Genomic DNA, 21,522 nt, shown 5'->3' with positions numbered 1-21,522 from the left:
CCAGTATGTCCATTAATACCACACACTAAAATTCAAGCAGTTTTACTATGTGCACTCTGATCTTTGAATGTATTTCATTTTATCACTTAAAAGCAGTTAGGATTAGTATACAGGATGGAATTGGGACACATCAAAATGGAAAATATAACTGTCTTGACTGCTGTCCATGGTGCTGATTCTGCAGCTGTCTCTGGTGTATGTCAAATATTTGCACCAGCAGCATCATCATATTGCCTCACCTGTTAAGCTCAGTATATATGTCTTATTGATCAAGACTCTGCTAAGTTGCAACACCAAGTGACCTTTGTTCCAGTCAATTTTGCCTCATTTAGGAGAACTTTAGTATAAGTTTAGTTGCCTAATGTCTGCGGCAAGTTTATTTATTTATGCCCACTCTGGCAGAATCCTTTTGTTTGTGTATACTCCCTCAAACATTAAACAAGGTTATGAAGTAGTGTGTAGTATGCTCTCAGCATTCTGGGTGCTGTTCAGCAACGTTACACTGACAGTTTGACTCACTGATTTCACGTCCAAAATAAGATCTGACGTCATGATCTGCCTCTGTGCAAACACAGTTGAACTGTGCATAGAAGATTATGAGTTTTTAATATCTCTGGCATTGTTTCACCTGTGAATCACAACCTTAAAAAATATTTGCCAAAAAAGCATTAATATAATGTAATGCAACATTACTTTTTAAGGTTATTATACTTTCTCTGTCTGGGGCCTGTTTTGGGCAGAACAGAAACTTTAAATCAGGTTGATCAATAGTGACACTTCCAGCAACCCCTATATGATCAGGGTTTCTTTCTTGCCCTTTGTCTTTATTGGTTAGTGACAGTGTACCAAGATACAGAAATGAAACATAGGGAGCCATATAGTTGTACAACATACAATCAAACTGCTACTTGAACACCCCTCACCCACATTTTTCAGTTAAACTTCTCATTTTCAAACACTTATGTTGTCTACACACATGGCAGCTGTCAGCTGCATGCTCTCAATCTCTTGACCTCCCAACAAATGACTCCCAAAGTCTTTCTTTAGGTTTTTTGGTCAGAATAACCTTTTCTCTCTCAAGAAAAAGGCAAAGAACTACTGCTACAATGAACTCTGCAGACTGTGACCAGAGTCAGTTGATGTAATTTAGTAACTCAAAAAAGTAATGTCATGATCTGCCTTGACTGCAAACAAAGATGGAGTGTGCAGAACAGATTGGGAGGTTTTTGATGTCTCTGGTATCATTTAATCTGTGAATCACAACTTTAGAAAACCACTTGGCTATGTTCCCCTTAGAGAATCAGAAAAAAAACACTTTATGTAAACACAAAAGGAGAGTTTGTAGCCTCTGTTTAACTTTAACTTCAACTTCAGTTTATATAAAGAGCACATCACTCATAGAACTCATTTACAATTAAATTGAAAACAACCAAAACAAAAAGAAACATTGTACACACACATAAACACACACCAACAAACACATAAACAGGTAGTGAAGTTAATATTACAACAAGGCTGATATTAGTAATATTAGTAATATTAGTAATAATAAAACAGAGATTGTATAACCCTAACAGGGTTGGTGTAGCTACATTTCAATGAGGAAACAGTAAGTAAGAGATTGGTGGGAAAAAGCTTGACCACCAAAAGTGTTCTTATTGAATAAAGGAACAATTAAGTAACTGGCACCAATGGAACATAAAGGATGTGATGGAATATATGGAGCAATAAGGCTGGAGATATATGAAGGAACCAATCCATTTAAAGCCTCAAAGGTAAGGAGACATAAACCAGTAGCCAATGCAAAAACATCAGTACTTTTTAGACCTTGTGAGGACTCTGGCAGCTGTTGTCAAGGCATGTATGAGGATTTGATAAAATGGGGTGTATCTAGGTAGTTTGTGTTATATACTTGATATGTGGCTAAAAAGAGATGGATTTTTAACTATGTGGGTCTGTGAAATTGTGCAGCCATTAAGATGAATGAAAAAGTCTGTAAAATCAATTTGGATGTAGCTGGACTACCAGGCAGCATTTCAGTTTTGTGTGCATTCAAATGCCGGAAATCATGTCTCTAATTTAATCAGCTGGAGGCATCACTGACTGTTACACAAGCATAGATTTGTGTGTCATCAGTATAGTGATAGGTTAGGCTACAACACAAAGCAACCAGACAGTACAAACATACAACAATTTAGTCAATGAATATAAATGTACACGTGATTGAATACATACATTTGCTACCACAAGTTTATGTAGTGTTAACCAAAGGAAACCAAGCACACACAAAAGAGAAGTTGACTGAGCACTGACCCCTGTGGGACACCGTATTTGACCTTATTGTATGTAGCACTTTTGTATTTTTACTCTGGTGTGAATAAAACCAAGAAAGTGCCAAACCCTGAAGACCAAAAAGGTTCTCAGGAGGTGAAGCATGAAACCATTGTGGGGAGGGGGTTGTAATGGTGAGCTCATCCATGTTGTTGAATAGGAAGCTGGGGTTGTGTCTGTTGTATCTGAGTAATAATTAGATTTAGATTGCCAAAGGACATATTTGTATTTAAGCAATGATTCATTCCAGGCCTGGCAGAATACTGCTAATGTTGTATTGTGCCTTTCCCCCCTAATGTCTGAATATTGTTTGACTGAGGACAATGATTGAACCATGGGGTAAAGTGGGGTGAAGAGCATTTTCTAACCTGAAGGGGGGCTACATAGTCGAGTACACCTAATACGGTCCTATTTACTTTATTTGTTAGGGCTATCCAGAGAGCCAGCCTCACCGGACTTATATGGTGTATATTCCGTTTCTGTTTGGATGGGATTTTTTCTTTGGATGAGGGTAGGGATGTAGAGTAATTCATTACCTTGAATTATAGCAAAGCAATTTGAAATAGAGTTAATTTCATGAGAGAGTCCAAGCCCATTAAATAGACCTGCAGAATATGAGCTATGAGGTAACTACTTCTGAGTAGTAATATGATTATAGGAAAGGGGGGAAATTGCAGAGAATAGTGTTATAGTTGATTTTGGAATATTGATACACAGAAGAGGGGTGACTTGTATGGGGTATGGACTGTCTCAGTTACAGAAAGCAGGAGAGTGTGGGAGGTGCAATATGGAAGTCCTTTGGATCTAAAAAAGTTTGTGTTCATCCTGTAAGTTTATAACAGTTTAAAGCCAGGAATTAAATAAAAGAAGCCAAGAAAGTAGACCTGATAAGACAATCTGCTATCCAGAGTGTCTATCAGAGGTTTCAAGTCTGTTTTCAGGGTCTCTGACTGTTGGCTGCTTGTGTCATTACATCCTACATGTACCACTAGAGGATTCAGGATGTCGTTTTAAAATAGAAGGCAGTCTTTCAATGACGTTAAAGTAGCGTGCACCTGCATAGCAATAGGTGCTGGCGCCTTTTAACCATCCACCTTTGATTATGGAGTCTTTGGTGATTACCACACAGACAGCGTCTGAAGAGGAGAGCTGCTGGGCAAGCAGTGACTTTCAGCCACCGAAGAAGTAAAGCCATCAGCAGGGAGAGAGGCGACAGCGAGTCGATGCCCCACTTGCCTGTCGCTGCCGCAAGCGACCAAGGTGGGGCAGCACTCCACAGGAAGCCGGGCAGCTCTGAGGTGGCCTGATGACCTGCCAATGCAACCAGCGGGCATTCAGCGATAAAGCACCACCAGCTGGGATGCGAGACAACAGTATGTCTGTGTCCCACCGGCCGCCGGGAGGTGGGCCACCAGCAAGGGATGACTATAGTCAGTCAGTAATGGTGCAACTTTCATTAAAGGTCACTATTCTATCAAGACGCATCTCAAAAAGGCAACGATCCAGTCCTGCTGCTGCTGATGTGAGACTTATATTAAATTGACCCAGTAGACAGTGAGCCATTGCTGTGTTAAAAACTAGAATATTCCAAAGCCTTAGCGAGAGATACAAATGAATAAACATTATAAGTCAGTAAATTGATTTATGTGCTTAGAGGGGCAAAGGGGCATTTATGGGAATTCACATTAAAAGTAAATATAACTTAATATACTCTGAACTGAAGGTCAGCAAGGATATTGAAACAGTGGCAGCATTAAACCCACTGCATTCTCATGCAATATGCAGAAATAACACTTTAAAGCCTTGCGATGATGGACATCTATTTCGGCTGTCAACAGAAAGCATTTGAATGAGCCAGCAAGCAACAGGTTCTGTCTTTAATGCACTAGCTATTAATGAAGTATAGGGTGTGGTGCAGTGGGAAGCCAGTAATAATTAATTTCCTGCTGCTGTAATCATAGTTCTCTCTAAGTTAATTAGCATCTGTAGATTGTTATGGAGAAGCGTCTGCAGAGAGGGAGAGGTGGTTAAAAGCAATGTGGGGAGTGTGACACCGGCTGTGGGAATGCATCTCATGTTGGGCTATTAGATTAAGGCCAACATGAGTCATTGCATGATGGAACTAATGGTGCATCTGATGCATGTGATTGTGATATTGTAAAATCCAATCAGCATTGCAGATGGACTGTGTCACTCCCCTCTTCCCACTCTCATATTGTCCTTCTATCACTTCTAGATAATACAGGGAGTGCACCCAAATATAAAACCTTGCCTACAAAGTGGATAACCACCAAGCATTCTACATTATAAGTGATATTTTTAACACCGGAGGGGAAGGAAGAGTAAAAATTCAACAGGATAAATACACACTGAAGACAACAAAGAGGCACAAAATGTTTACTAATTTGCTAATAAAACAGTAAAACAGACACACAAAGTGATTATTGATTGGCTTGTTAAACAACCAAATTACAGCGGTAGTTGCTTTTAATGGTGAAAGAAGAAAACCAATACATTCACTTCTTAACGGTGTGCACTGTTGCTGTTCTTAAAACTTGACTTTCATCCAGATTCTAGAGGTGGATGACATGCCACTTGATAAATGATCCTCATCAGCAGATAGTTTGCTCAGTTGTCCATGTGACATAATATTACATAGGTGTTATGATCAAAAGCCCCAGAACAGTTACTAAATTGACCTTGTGGTGAGTGGACCAGTTCATGGTTTTCTAAACTGCTACTTTCCAAGTTTAAGTTTGAATCTCAGCTTTTAAGACAGCAGGTACTGTATGAGAATTCCCTTTTCCTCAGGAAAAAACATGGAAAATCCATCTACTGATGAAGATCATGTGATATGATCAAGAGCTTCAGAACACCAACTAAATGGACTAAATGGTGAAATTGTTTTTTGTTTTTTTTTTACTTTAATGAGTCTGCTGTGGTAATTTGTATAATTTGTCTGTTTGTGTCATTCATCCAAAAAAAAGGAAAGAAAAGAAAAAATAGCTACTTTTTTATTGTACTTATAGTCAAAGAGCTGTCAAAACCCAATGTCAAACTACAACAGCTCCTTTTCACAACATTGTGACATTTTAATATGTGACAGCAGGAAAGGAAAAGTTTAATTGATAACATAAATAACAATGACATTCCTTTTAGTTGTGCTGGATCCAGGGCTCTAGTATTGTGCATGCTGGTCCACTAGAATGGGACACTTAATGGGATGGATGTGTCATTAATGTTAATGGTTACACCTGTGCTCTTCCTGCGATGATTTTTCATGATGTTCCTGTTATGTCAAAATGTCTGCCAGAAAAAGGTCTATGGATGCCGCTGTAGCACACTTAATGATTCCACATGCCATTATCGCTGTTTGTATTATGCATTATTAGTCACTGCTGTATTTAAATATTTTATTTCGACTTTATTTTATTCATTATCTTGTTTATAATGCATTCAATTTGCTTCCCACTGGGTTTCATCTGATGCGTGTACTATGAGTGCTTGTTTGCAGTATTCTGTCCCTGTGGTAGGTTAATCTGTAATAAGTAAATAACCTCAAATATGTTGTTTTAGTTGTTAGGATGTGAAAAGATCTCCCAATTATCTCTACTGATGCTTTTGAAACTATTTTGGTTGTGAGTAACTTGTTAAGCACACGAGCACACTAGCTTGGTTGTTTTCATGACTCACTTGGCTTCAAAAGAAATCTCTGTGGTGTGGCTCGCTAACCAGCAGTTAGTTCAATTACTTCTTTCTTTGTCTTTAGTGTTTTTGGAGCTGCTTAACACAAAGCAGGCTGTGGGAGACTTGATATCTTTCTGTTGTTACTAGGAAGAAACAGCTGATTAAAGCCAAAATTGCTGGTTTGTACTGTATCTCAAGCTTTGCAAAGATAGAGGACAACACCAGTGTGGTTCTCTTTTTTAACCAGTTTACCTGCTTTAAAGGAATAGTTCTACATTTTGGGGAAGTATGCTTATTCACTCTCTTGCCAAGTTAGTCAATAAGGTTTTATTACTCTAATATCTGTCAATATGAAGTGTGCCAGTGACAGTAGTGAGTTAAACTATAACTAGTATAAAGCCTAGTTCTTTACAATCTGCCAACAAGCACCTCTAAAGCTCATTAATTAAGAAGTTATATCATATTTGTTTAACACCGCCTTACAGAGGACTATTGTCAGACCGCTTGCAGTAGCTTCATATTTACAACCCAAACTTGAAAGTGAATAAACATATCTCCGAAAATTACATTATAGAATCTCACTGCACACATCTTAGTTAGAAGTGTTAAACTGAAGTGATACTGCAGGTGAAAGGCAAATGCTTTACTGGTTGTTTGTCTCGAGATGATCATCAACATATTATTTAACACCACATCAGAATGAATCCAGTTAAGCATTAAGATCACGCAAGAAAATAATCACAGCGCTCACTTTGTGCACATTAAAATCAAATCTGGCCTCAAGCAAAATAAATGCACAGAGAGTAATTTTTAATTTGAGTTTAGACACATCACTGCTGTGCTCTTAATAGAGTGGTCTGAGGCAGGGATTCATGCAATAGACCCCATACAGACAAACATAAGAATACAAACCTTCCACAGTGTAAAGGTTTCCCACGCTATAATGTTGCTGTTCGTTTAGTGATAAATGATTGGGTTAGTAGAGGTGAGAGAGAGGTGCCTGTGATGGGAATAGTAATGATTATACTTCCAACAAATGGGATAACCTCTCGTGGATTAAATCACAGTAAAATTAAACTGTTCCTAATGTTCCTAAGGAGCAGCAGAGGAATTTAAAAAATATATTAATTTAACATCCACTTATCCTTAGAATGTTGCTTCTTTTCAGCACCACCCTGCATCACATAGACTGGGTATATATACTTGGTGTTTCAGTTTCCTGTTCAAGAGGACTACAGCAATAGTGAAGACGAGGGGACATCCACTTTTCCCAAGACAATTTATCACACACTTCTCTGACCACTTGGCCTGTTGTTTTGAGTCAACTATAGTGTTTTCTCTCCACAGGACAGAAGTCCACCCTTGGGCTAGAAAGGTCAATCAACTCACCATCTACACAGGCCGGCCTTGCCCTGGTGGTGCCGGCGATCTGGCCTCTCCGGCAGGCGCAGCGAGCCGTCTGCCTGGCAATGGTCCGTCTGGGAACGCTGCTGTCTCTGTTGAGCATCACTATCTCACAGGTTCCCACCGCCAACTGGCCTGCCAAACACAGCAGCGAGAAACAAAGTACATCGCATTAGCATAATGAGACTGTAATGAACATATTACGGAGAAGCAACTGGTGTTCGAAGGTACAAACAACAGGGAGCCTGGATGCGCAGCCTTCTCCGTGGTCTGTGTAGCGCAGAGCAATTTAATATTCTCATTTAAAGTCTCAGATAGAAAAATGGAAAACTGATTTCAGTGCTCTAAAACCAGAAAACAGCAGGCTGCAGTTTAAATATGGCTGCATGCTCTGTTGATAAGTGTCTTACAGTGATCATGTGGAAAACAAAGATCCCTCCAAGAATCTGTTAAAAGGACATTTTCTATTTGGCTAGTCATAACTGCAAGTTAACAAGCCTCCATGTTAAAAGCTTCAATATAAGAAAGTGCTAAAGGGAAGAAACAACATACGGACAGTTTTGTTTTTCAGAGCAAAGTTTTTCGGATTGGAAGCAAGAATTTGTTCAGAAAATTTGCCTAGCACAATATGAGAAACCAAGACTGTCCTCACCATTACATCATTAATTTGAAGGCAAAAACAAAAACAACCTATGTTCATGTGTATTAGAGAAGGATGTCTAATGGGTGAGCAAACAAAAGTTTTTGTATGTCAGAAACATTACATGATCTTAACTACAGCAGATCAGAAAACTGCTATTTGAACATGTTTTATATGTATTTAAGAAAGCAATGACAAACAACATATTGTGGGGGGATATTTCTTGAGGACTTGCTGAAAACATCCTGCGTGAACAAACACAACTCTCAGGGTTCAAAAATGGAAAAGATGTCATCCTCTTGGAAGCATGAATGTTCTCAGAAAATGTCATGGTGAGCTGCCCAAAACATTGTGATGTTTGAAATGAAACTTTTGGTGTTACAATAGCCGAAGGGTCGGGGGAGGGGTCATCCTCTCAATACAATGAATAGAGCAACCTGGCCAGTAGTTTCCAAGTTATTCTGGTGTTGGTCAGACAGATCAACTCCACCATCCTGAGACTTCACTGCCAGCAAGAAAATACATTTTTGTCCATTCAATGATGACATATGAATCATTTTATATAATATATATAATATATACTGTTGCCCATAAAGTTGGAATAAAATATTTTTTACTTGATTTATTCTTGATAGATAAAGTGTATATATTCTCAAAACTGTGTTGATCAATCTCATTGCACCTGGTCAAAGATTGTTACTGATGTGTATAAATAGAAAATAAAAAGAGGAATGTGTCTGAAAACTAAATTATTCCAACTTTATGGGCAACAGTGTATGTTATAAAACCTAAATTATATTCAGTATTTAGGATTTTAAATGTCACACATCTCTGGTATTTCTTTTTAGTGTCCACAGGTTGATTATAGGAGAATTTCAATGAAACAGAGCCTACACTCGGACCTACCCTTTACTAGTAAAACTGCAATATACTAACACAGAGACCATATGTCATTTTTCTGCAAAAAATAGTATAACATCTGAATTACACATTTAACCAGGGGGAGTAAATCATATTTCTAAATATGGAACATTATTTTTTTCTTATTTGACTGTTGAACTAGTGAATGAAACACTGACATTTGGCTGAAATAATGCATGATTTGGTTGACATGGCAGTCGCTGCTGGGCACTGCGCTCCAACAACAGTCCAATTTTCAAGCCAAGTTAAGCTCTACTGAGACGGCAAATGGTCAGAATGTCTTTAAGTGATGATTACCTTGCTCAGAAATCTCTGCAGTGTGTGTGCCTGCTATTCTTACACTTCTATCCAAGCACAGAGAATGACTTCAGGGTTCTCCAGGCATTACAAATTGATGGATAACTCCCGGGTCAGAGAAAAGTAGGTTTTTTTTCATTGAGTTTCAAGTTCATCAGAATGTGATATCTAAATTAATTACACTGAATGGAGATACTGACGCAAGCCTGTTTAAACTGCAAATGGACAACATCTTTTTGATTACATGAAAGCGACAGATTAATTTCTAGCAGAAAGAACCGCTCAGTGCTCCAACACACACTTACACACTTATGTTAAACTATTCTTCTTTTTCAGCTTTGTGACCATGACTGCAGCTCTACCGCTGCGTATGTATGGCTCTGATGATCACTTCCATGCAGAGATGAGTCTAGCTGAAATCTGTCCAACAGCTATAGGCAAAAGAAAGAGGAGCAGTAATAATGATGTTTTCAATGTTTTGATTTATTAAATGAACCCTGTGCATGACCTTTTGTAGCTGACACTTTGACTGAACATTAATAGTTGAGGTCGCAGTTTTGTTTGGGTAAATTATTCAGAAACCTGAGGGAACATACTTAATTGTCTTTTATTTAGGCCGTTCTGGTGAGTTTGAGGGAATTATGAACTGTTAACATCTATACACAAGCTTTAATCATAGTAAATTGCCTGAGGGTGTTTGTTGCTTTCAAAAACACATTTAGAAGAACAAATGTTTCAATATATGTAAATTACACATTTAACCGTATCACTTTTGTCATTTAAAATCAAAGTTTTATTGCAGTCTCAAATGAGAGCGCTAAAAAATGAATCAATAACCTGCTGAACTGCAGCTGAACAATAATAATATGCGTGAGTGTATCAAATCTGACTCAGCTTGAACGCAACACATTTCTTAATAAAAATGCACATGAAGTTTACAGCACTATCCAGGTTCTAGTTTGAAAGGTAAAAGCTCAGAAAAAGTGTAGAAGTTTGCTTCACCTCAGTAATTTATCTGGAAAAAGAAACATAGCTTCTTCCGTCTTCTCTTTATGGAATGGAAAGCTGCCAGTGGAAGCCATTCAAGCTGACACTGAAATAAAATCAGCTCTGGGAAGGTAGTTTAGGGAAGAGTCTGTGCCGCAGTTCCTGTAAGGTCAATCCCTGGCATTCACCAACCATCACTCCTTTATACTGCTGCTTCTAGTCGCTTCCCGGCACCCTTAAAGCTTCATTAAGTGAGATGTTAACTGCTCTATAGCATGAAATGACTGTAATAATGGCAAAGGTTGAAGGGGTTGTTGATCAACACAAATGGTTCATAAAATTACTTGAGCTGAGGTGCTGAGGCTTCAAAGTTTCAGGAGCGGCTGGATTGCAGGAATAGGAAGACATCTTGGAAGTATTGCAAAGGATGATACCTACTGATCTTCTTCACCTTGTTACATTTCTTTTAGAAACCAAGTCAAAATGTATTCTGGCCATGAGGTGGAAAATAAACCTCATTCTTCTAGCTCTGAGCACTGCCTGTCAACTAGTTTGTGATCATTTGTTCTAACACATATTCATTGAAGAATATGTAAGAATATGTGTTGTAACAAGCAGTCCCTCAACAACACAGAAAACAATAAGATGACAAATGCAGATACCCTTTAAGGCCTCTATCATGAATATTCATGGTCACTGGAGGATGGATCCTAATGTTGTTGCTGGTGAACCCCTGACCGTATCACTAACACCACTATCAGCTCAAACTGATCACTCAACACTTTCAGTCTCCACAAGATAAATCTTATAGCTCAGTTTCAGCTTTGAGATTTCCTCCACTGCAGCCTCTTGGGGCTCCTAGTCACACTTTAGACTTTGGTTTGAGTAGTTCTGAGTAACCATAATTGACACCCAACTTTTGCCAGACAAATGGATCAAATCTACTACATCATAGTTAATGGATGAGTCGCTGGGCTCTCAGGTGGAGCTGCACTTTGTGTGTTAGGCTGATTAGATTGGCGTTGTATTTTTATATAAAATTATTACCTAGAGCAGTCTTGGGAGTCATAAAACACAATCACCTCTGCGAAGAACTGCTGTGCACATTTCATTTCACAGCATCAGCCAGACTGCCCACCCTTACCCACCCACTACCCACCACCACCCTTTTTTTTTTGCTGAGCCGGGTCCCTGTATGTTTGGAGGACAGAGGTGCCATCAGATATCAGCGCTTTCTGCCATGTTTCACCACTGAATAGATGAATGGGCTTTATGCAATGGGCCTGAAGGAGGAGAATAGGAAAGAAAGGGGGGGTGGGGGGACTTGTGTAGTGTGTTAGTGGGCGGGGGTTGCTTTGTAAAGTGCCCTTAGCCAGGGCCAGTGCTCCATCATAGGTACAGGAGTTAATTCATGTGACAGGGGGTTTCTGTCACTCAGCAGCGTGAAGACACTTGGCCTCGTCTCTATTTCATATGATGAAATGTGCGTACGGCTGCGGCAGTGAGGAGTGTGCCGAGTGAGGGATGGAGCCACATTCTTATCCAGGCTCTGGAAACTGTCAGAAATGACGTCTTGAGGGCTACAGGAAGCCGATACAGAGAGCAGAGACTGGCTTTCAGCACTGACTGGCAGTCTGATGACCTTATCTCTGAATCACAACTACACCATTGCAAAGTGGCAGCGCATACAAACACACATACACACATACACACCAGGGTTCAAACACACACCTTTGAGCAAAGACGTGCATCTGTGCTCTATATATCAGCACTTGATCAGACACACTGCAGATCAGCAAAGTACAGGAGCACAAATATCTTAATATCTCTGCCTGCCAGGAGTCCATGCTCGCTATCACAATGTTCCCCTAATTCAACCTGCGTCACAGCAGCACTGAGAACTAGTGGGCATGATGAGGTCATTAACCTCGAGATACATTACACTATCTAAGCGTGGTAGATGCAGGGTAAATATAGAAAAACATACACCAATTTTCATCTTCACTCCTTTCCAACTGGTAACTGTTTCTTATTTCAACAGTTGTAATTACCAACGCAATATTCATTTCATCCTAGCTTATCTATTTTATTGTTTGTTTCTCCAATTAAGACAGAGCAGACACATCGGTGGTTAGTCCAAACTGATCCAATACCTTTATCAGATTTAAAAGGCAATCAGAGCTCTGCACCGCTCCTGTACAACTGAAACCAGATTGGGGAGCTGTTAAGCAAGGCTCTGCTTCTCCTCGGGGAATTTGCCATAAAATTATATGACAGCCTGCACTGAGTGAACTATGACAAAGATTCCATTTCCATATTAAAACAATCTTCCTTTATAGATTGTAATTACTTGCTGGCTGCTAAAGATGGAAGTGAGGTTTTACAGTGTTTTATTGCAAAGAGCGTCTTTGCAAGTTATAGTTTCAAACCATATTTATTAAAAATCCCACTTCTAGTAAACCTAGCGCAGTTAATTATTCATGACAATATGTATTGTATTTCCCCATAAAGACCCAACTATAGTTCAGAGCCACACTGTGCTGGCTTGGTTTAAGCGTCCTGGCATTGGATCTAACTGGTTTTCCCTGAGAGAGCGAATCACACTCTAATCACTACACTCGCATACAATAATAAGTGTGAGTGATTATCTTCTTTCCATTGTATGTTCCTTTCTTGTGAGAAGTGCCGTTCTCAAGGATGAAAATGGAGCCGCCAGTTTAAAGAGCATGAAAATCATATTAACATGTATCAAATCAGATATGAATTCAACTGATCTTCTATGGACGATTTAAAACATTGTGTGAGACGTTATAAATATTAATGGTGCAGGTAATCAGTCAAAATTGATTTGTAGCGGCTGTAGTTATCAAATTTTAAAATGTAATGAGCATTGACTCACCCTTCCTCCCCCACAATCTTCCATCCAGCTACCTCAAACTGCTCCGATTTATACTTTTACCTTTGAAAGCATAATGTTTAGAGCTGCTATTAATTTTATTTCATTTTATTATCGATGGTGGATTCACTAAATCAGTCAAATGTATTACATTTATACAATGCTTTTTTATTTGAGCAAAGAGTGACATTCACACACACACACACACACACACACACACACACACACACACACACACACACACACACACACACACAAACACACAAACACACAAACCATTGGTGGTGGAGCTGCCATGTAAAGTGCAATCTGGGGTTTGGTGTCTCAAGGACACTTCAACTTTTGGACAGAAGGAGTGGATTAATGGATGGAGAGAAAGCTTTGCATTCACCTGTTTTCTCATGCATAGAACTTTCTCTTTGGCAGAAATCCACTCAGTTTAAATAAATAAACAAATGCACTAAATCTACAATGAATATTCTGTTCACTACATCGGTGTGATATGCATCAGCGCTTGTCAATTTACGAGATGTTCTACAATATTTCCTTATTGGCATGAGTGTTCTGACGTGAAAACTTATATAATTCAGTTGTTACCAAGAAAATATAGCTAGTCGCTCTCCAGGTGACCATTCTATGTTATAATATCTGACATTAACATCACCTGTCAACACTGAAATTGGGAAAACAATTTAGTACTTGTATGCACCTGTAATGGGATGTATTCTCTTGCCCATCTATGTCACATCCTCTTGACCATCTCCCATATGTAGCCTACATGTCAAACACTTCCTTCTCTATTCCAGTGACAGTGTACAGGCACTTTGTGATGAAATGTGTTGACAGCTGTAAACATTTTTTTTTCTGGTCCCCTATTACAACCACTGAAACTGCTAAGCTTGTTATATTTTCTCCTGCTTATGTCGGATTTCTCGACTGTGGTCCGAAAATAAAACTTTTTTGGCTGTGTTGATTATATTAATGATAAAATCATACATCCAATCCGATTGTACTTCAAATCAATACCAAGTGACATTAATAAACTTCAAAGAGTAATTTAAAATATTCATCTTGAAACACTCGAACAAGAAAACCTAATGCAGAGATTTAGGACAAGCATGAGGCCTATTGTTTGGAATTTTTGCTGATGGATGACTTACACAGTAAATGATTATCAAAAAGACTTACTTTGACATAATGCTGTTATTCACAATGTTATATTACTTAAATAGGTGTCTAATGAACTCAGTCCTGGATTCACCCTCCACTGCAGCCCTGATTTTGACTGCAGTACTAAGATCTAGTCTCCCCTTCATGCCCGTTCTCATCTCACAGCTCTGTCTGTTATTAACAACTCAGGGCGACATCAAACAGCAATCTTATTCAACTGAGCATATGCTAGTCAAGGCAGCCACAGCCAAGTGCATCTCATTACCTTAACACCATTTGACGCGTGCGGCACAGTAGGTAACATGTAATAGAACACCAGGTGAGAGAGGCAGATGTTTGACTGACCCGATGCTATACGCTTCCTGACACCGCCATGATCTTCTGCTGCTAAACAAGTGGGGCAGCGGAGCACTGGAGCGAAAACATGCACTTTATATTAATGTGCTTGGTTTAAAGGGAATACCACCATTTGATTTCACATGCTATTTGAATACTCTACAGCAGTGCGATCAATATTTATGCAAGTGAACAACTCCGTGCTGAAGTCGGAGGACCTGTAATGGTACCTAAGAATGCAATTTAATCTAAAGCTGACAGAAATGAATCAGGAATGATGGTAAAGGGAAGTGAGGGAGCAGCCGGGGTGAGTTTGAAAAAAGGGGGGGCGGGGGGTCTGTTATGCTATTACAGGATGAAGCTCACTTATCTTCAAGCAGTAAAATAAGCACTGTGTTGGCACACAGTCAGTCCACCATTTATTGTTCTGAGGAGCAGTTCCACCTCTCACATCCTGATGACAACACAGACTGGAGTTTCTGCTCTAAAAAGCTCTCCATAGTCACAAATGCGTACCTGAACTGTTTTTAAATGTGGGGAATGTTTTTAAAGCTGCGCCAAGCACGATTTTTATGCAATCACGAGCAGTCGGTGGCGGCTGCAGCAGAAGAGAGGACGGCACTCCACCCCCACCAAATAAGATGCTGGAGATATGCTCTATTTGCCCAAATTTAATTCTTGTGTCAGGTGTGTACACTTCTCCACCCACAGGGAATGACAAATTGAAACTTCTCGTAGCAGCAGTACCATAGCGCACCCTCGGGAGAAAGCCGGACTCAACAATGTTAGATTGTTTCATTTTTCACTAGAAAGCAGGGCCACGCTGTATGGAGTTTGCTAACATCACTTTATAGGACTTGTATGTCTTTGCAATTTAGTTTTTCATAGAGTTACCACTCTGTCATTTAGAGATGCCATTGTGTGACATTGCCGAGGGCGGCTTTAAAATAGAAAATAGAAAATATTCCCCTTACATACATTCCCTGCTAGGACTGACACTGTAATTTAGGTCTGGTCTGTGATATGTCTTGTACAGTATACATGATGGAGATTTGTGACTTGAATTGTTGCAGTGATGCAGCACAGTCCAGGCTGCAGTGATATTACAAAGTAGAGTACACTCAGACAATTGGTTGTGGGTGAATACAGGCTTGAGGCATAAAGAGTGAATGTGCAATATGCCTTACAAAAGCAAACAGTAGCTCTGCTGAATGTAATGCAGAGAGGACTGTAAAGTCACAGTGACTCACTTCAAATTTCACTCAGATAGCCCCTCCAGGATGCCCTCTTTCTTTAATGCAAACACAGAGAAAACGGTGAGAATCAGAAGACTATTATGCCCCCATAAGTACTGTACAGTAGTGCGTGATTGCATGAACTGCAGCTTTAATATTCAAGCGTAGCCCTCTCAGAAAATATGATCATGGCATCAGGCGGAAAATAGAATAGGACACAAGACAGAAGGAACATAACTCAAATCATTTGCACTACTCTGCCAATGATGGAGCAGTTTCAAGCCCAGAGCTTTCCGCAGAGAAAATAACAATGCAGAAATACACTGAGCGGTGCACTACACTCAACCACAAGGGAGGTCAAAGCTGACGGCTAGAAAGAATTCATATTCAGGGAGCTATGAAATATGAGCTTTGCGTGCTGCCAAATTGATTTAGCTGTAAAAATTCTTTTCATTTTGTTCCATAAAGACGCTCATACTTTTACAGCTTCTCCGCCTATAGAAGCAGGCCTCGATGATTTGCTTACAATTTACAGCCAAGGTCATAATCAAAGCGGGTCTCCCTTTGCATGCTTAATGTCGCCTTGAAGAAGACTGGAATGGAAATCATCCTTTTCACTTCAAAAAGTCAGTAATTCTCTGCTACTCTGATTAGTTTAATGCTTGGGTGGAGAGGCCCTGCTCCCCGAGTTAAAAGAGAATACCAACCAAAGATTTTTAAATTCATCATTCTGGTGCCCCGTGAAACTCGCTGTCTCCCACACAGGAGGTGATTTGTTAAAAAAATGGAAAGTGTAACTATGATAGCATTTGGAATGATTCATCAGGATATCATCAAAGCTGGTTTGTGAATGACACTTGGACAGGAAACATCAGAGACACATTGCAGTCCACAACGCAGAGCGTGGACTGACTGTGTGAGTTGGTCATCAATGGAGCAGCTCTGTACCGATTGTTAGGCCACAGTGAGTCATTTCAAAATTTAGTGACATAGCCTGTAGTCGTATCTCATGAAAATGTGCGCTGTCATTCCCATCGACAGCTTGTCCTGCAGAGCAGGATAACAGAATTGAGTGTTGCCTCTGCTCCTCAGCTCCAGGACACTATTATTTGTGTTCAGAAGCACTGATTGGATTATTCAAACAAATCAAAGTGACTCATTGATAATGACATGTGACGTGATGTAAAAAGTAGCATTACTGCTTGTTGCACACATTCAATGTTGAGTTTAGTTTGAAGGTCTGTAGCTGAAGTCATTATTTTAATCACCTCTGCAATCCCACATTGTACATAAGCCTGTGTTGCAGTATGGCAACGGATGTTTAATTTGTTTAACTATGAGAGGAGTGAATGCTGAGCAAAAAATGAAAAGTACAGAAACCAGAAATTTAAAGATGCATTATGCCACTTGGGGGCAATGGAGCACACTGAAAACACAATATGACATGTTACCAACTTTTAACCTTGTTATGGATAATGTGAGGCAATTACATATTTACATATTAAATGCATGACCTAGTGCAATGGAGATGTGTTTCTGGCCACCTGTTGAGGGTAAGTCCAATGTTTACCTTTTTGCTATTTTTTGGTCTCTGTTAGTTCCTGAGAAAAATATCTGGCTGCGAAGTTCAGTTTTTTCAGCAGCTACAAAAGTTCCCAACCATGAATGTCAGCCATATGGTGCAGGCAGGTACTACATGTTAGTACAATGTTAGTACAATATGTCAGAATATTTTTACTGAAAACAGCTGTCTACTGTTAAAGTGAGACTGGTGAGAGTGACTAAAACAATGGCCCAAAAGAGGCTAAAAGATGCTCTCCAGACATATACTAAGACATATGAAGATACTCTGCCTGGAACAATAATGTGTGTCTGATATGTTTTTTCTGCAAAAAAGTTTGAAATCCTAAAATGATATCTGCTCCTTCTCCCTTATTAAAAATTATAGAACAATGACTATGCAAATATTATGGCTGCACACAGCAGTGCAGAGGCTTCTTGTAACGAGAAGGTATAGCCCCACCGAACCTCGGTATATTATCAACAACTTGCCTGTCTCACTTTCCCCCAAGTTTAGAGCAGCGCTCAGCAGACTATAGCTCCTGAGGACACAATGTCCTGCAGCTGTGGACTAGTGCAGCAGACTACAACGGTTTAGACGAGAGGAAGCAGTGTGCACGGAAGCAGAAGAAGGTTTGGTCGGTCTGTTAGCCAAGCTAAAAGCTAGCGTGACCAGCTTAGCCATTTTATCGCTTTTTCTGGTCAACGTTTGCTCACTGGATAACAAAATGGATTTAATCCGATTGGGACTGATTGTTCATCAGGAGAAGAGGAACTGTTGTGTTTTTCTCCTGACAGAAACTTGGCTAAACAGCAACATGCCATACCCAGCTTTTCAACTCAACACTACTCCTCCATGCAGATTAGAATCAGCTGTCAGAGAAAGCCAGAAGAGATAAACTCTGCATATAGTTACTTTAATTATAGATTTATGATGAATCTGTGTTTCTGAGACAATGTAAGTTTCAAAGCAGAAATGATTAGCCATGGCATTGACTGCTAATTTGCCTCCTGACATGTCTTGTAGCATGTGAAAAACACTGCATGGACATGTTAACAAGGTTAAAAACATCTGATAGCAGCAGAGCTGGGTGATAATACTCAGTGGGTTTGTCACCAAAAACCTTTCACACAGTAATTTGTAGTTGTACTACTGTACAAATTGTTAGATTGACAGTTGAACTTTAGACAGTGTGTTGCAAAAAACCCACAGCAAGGCATGCTTGCGCCTTAGTGTTGCCACTTCTAAGATGCAAAATGATTTAGTTTGATCATGTTATTTCAAAGGTGGACTTTTCATGTTTCCACTTTAAATCGAAACATGGGCTCTTAGCATTAAAATTCTGTGAGCTGACTTAGAGCAAAGGCCAACTGTCTGTCCACCTCCAACTTATAAATGTGGTTAAAAAAGCTCCGACCTCAAAATGAATGTCCCCTCCTCTTCACATGCACGCACACATACACACACACACACAGACAGAGACAGAAACACACACACACACACACACACAGACAGACAGACACAGACACACACACACACACACCAACCCAAAAGGTTTGTGGTTGACAAAGCAGAGAGGAGTTGCCACCGCTCTCTGACTGCACCACTGAACCGGAATGTGGTCCAGTGAGGAAATCCAGACATTTCCAAATTTATCGTTGAATAAACTGGCAACGTAGAAAGCAGCTGACAGGCCATTCATCGTTGCCGGCACTGGCCCAATGGCGTGCGCGGACAGGGCTGCTGTGCTTTGATTTCCTGTCCTGGCCGCCATGACAGATGAGCCACAGAGAGGGTGGAGACGACACAGCCTCTCACCACCACAAGGCTTCACCTCTCTGCCCACTAGTTCACCCACACTCATCTCTGCTTCCAGGACCCCCTGGACATTGGAGTGAGATGGTATTCAGTCCTAGAAAGTGAGGGTGCTTTGACTCCACCAGCGGTGTGCAGTAAAAAATAAATAAATAAAACTGTAAACTGAGGTGACCACTAGCTGATGAAACAATCAAAAACACAGTGGTGGTCTTTTTAAAACAGCACTCACTGGTCAAAAAAGTCAATTTCAAAGGAGGAGTTTGGTAGGATTTGAAGATTACAAGTATGGATTAAAAAATACTACATGCCTCATTCTTAAAATTCAGCTCACAACTGGAAAGAGGAGTGAGCAACATACAGAGAATGTCAAGGCTCAAATCATATCCAGAGGTTATAACTATCAGGCCAAACCCAAGAGACTCAATTTACTGTGGGAATATCAAGGGTGGTAAAGTTCACAAGAGATTGATTGAATGATTTTGTACAATAACACGCTAATGAGATCACTTTCACATGAAAACAAGTCAATAATAGATGGCTGAGGGGAAGGTTGGGTGGTGGTGGTGGGGGGCTGGGGGGGGGGGGGGGGGCTATGGCTCCTCAGATAATAGCTTTGAGAGAGGGTTCAGGGGTGGTAATAACAGACTGGTGACAGCGGCATTTTGGGGTGAAAATTCTGCAAATTAGAGACAAAGGGAGCACATTTCAGCACACAGGCGGGTTCATTTTTCACTTTGGCGTCTACTCTTGTTCCCAGCAATCTGCCAAAGACATTGATGTAGGCACTATCCCTCCTTCACAGCAGTAATTATGCTGCTGGCCAATACTTGATTAAAAGATCTAATCTGCAAATTTAGTGTTCAACATCTCCCAACAAGTTCCAGTGCTTTAAGCCTGTTCACTGTGTCTTTGACAGCACTGGCATCCGGAATGTGTTGTCGTGGTCGGCAGCCAGTGAAGTGCAGAGAAACATCCTTTTGCTTTCTATTCTGTGTCAGGATGAAGGTGTAATTGCACCAGCGTATGTATTATTCAAGAGGAAAGCATGGCGTGGATGGATATAGTCTTAACCTGGGTGAAATTATAAAGCTCTTAGGGTACTAGTCAGGCTGTTTACTGTCTGCACCAGAAATTAAAACAAACTGACTTGCTTAATTATGGCTTCACCAAATTATCACTCTACAAGGTATCAAAGAGCCTATTGTTGCAGCATCAGAATGAAGAAAAAGTGTGAGGTTACAGTAGTTTGGCAACGAGGTTACAGTGTAGAGAAACTGTAGAAATGTCCAAATACAAAGTTTAAACTTGTCCAATAGGGATGTTATTATGAAAATATGTTTATGGCAATATGACACAAGCTCTTAGGAATATTATAGCGTTATCAGACTACATTGTTTTGTCTAGCAATGTCACTATGCACTGGCTGCCCAGTATAATATACTTCCTGCAGGGATATTATTATAAAGATACCAAATCGGAATAGAAAAATATCATAAGGTCATCATCATTTGACTATGATGATCACAGACACATTATAAATCCCTTTAGGACTGTTTTAGTGAGCGTGATAGAGGATTTTCTTCAGGATCCTAGAATCTGACCACACTGTGAGCAGCTGCATCCCAATACGAAGCCCTTAGAGACAGTGGTGCTGCTGACAAAGTAATAAATAGCTGTAAGTGTCCTTACCCTCTCTGAGCAGATGGGAGTAGATGAGCCAGAGGAGCAGCAGGCAGCAGAGTGACGCACCTCCACCTGCGGAGAGCGTCTTCACTCCAGACTGCATCCTACACCTTCAACCTTTTTAGATTATCCAAACTTTGAACGCTCGTGCTGCTCAGATGTCAAGCAGATCAGCGGAACAGTGGCTAATCCAGTGGCGTCTCCACAGCCTGTCGTCGGCATCCATTTTGAGGTTATAATAGGAGAGGGACTGATAAAAAAAAAAAAAAAAAAAAACCCTCCTTGCTCTTCAAATTCCCTCGGTGAGCCGCATATCCATCAGGGGTGATCAACACATACGCACCAACGCACAGGCTACAATGTCACCAGATCTGACCAAGTTTACGCAGCAGTGGTTGCAGGAGCACCAATTCACCGGCTGGCTTCTGCACAAAACTGGAAGTATGTAGAGGAGAAAGAGTGAGCAGCAGCAGTATACCCCGCAGTTTTGATCCTCTACACGGAGATGCTGATGATGCTGGTAGTAAATTCAGCCTCTGATCGCCGTTGTCACCCC

At 40.2% G+C, this 21,522-nt stretch overlaps 1 protein-coding gene across 1 annotated transcript in view; it reads right to left on the bottom strand.

Annotated features, from left to right (window-relative positions):
* Nucleotides 1–21,069, bottom strand: part of tafa5l (TAFA chemokine like family member 5, like) — a 48,202-nt gene extending 27,133 nt beyond the window's left edge. The window contains exons 1-2 of the mRNA XM_053317357.1: nt 20,973–21,069; nt 7,408–7,557 (exon numbers count right to left, since the gene is read on the bottom strand). Coding sequence (XP_053173332.1) covers nt 7,408–7,557; nt 20,973–21,069 — 247 coding nt within the window. The remainder of the gene's footprint in view (nt 1–7,407; nt 7,558–20,972) is intronic.
* Nucleotides 21,070–21,522: the final 453 nt, after the last annotated feature.

This window comes from Scomber japonicus, chromosome 4, assembly GCF_027409825.1.
Source record: "Scomber japonicus isolate fScoJap1 chromosome 4, fScoJap1.pri, whole genome shotgun sequence".
Taxonomy (NCBI): Eukaryota; Metazoa; Chordata; class Actinopteri; order Scombriformes; family Scombridae; genus Scomber; species Scomber japonicus.
Note: the sequence above shows the minus strand (reverse complement) of the source record. Positions and strands in the feature narration are given on the sequence as shown.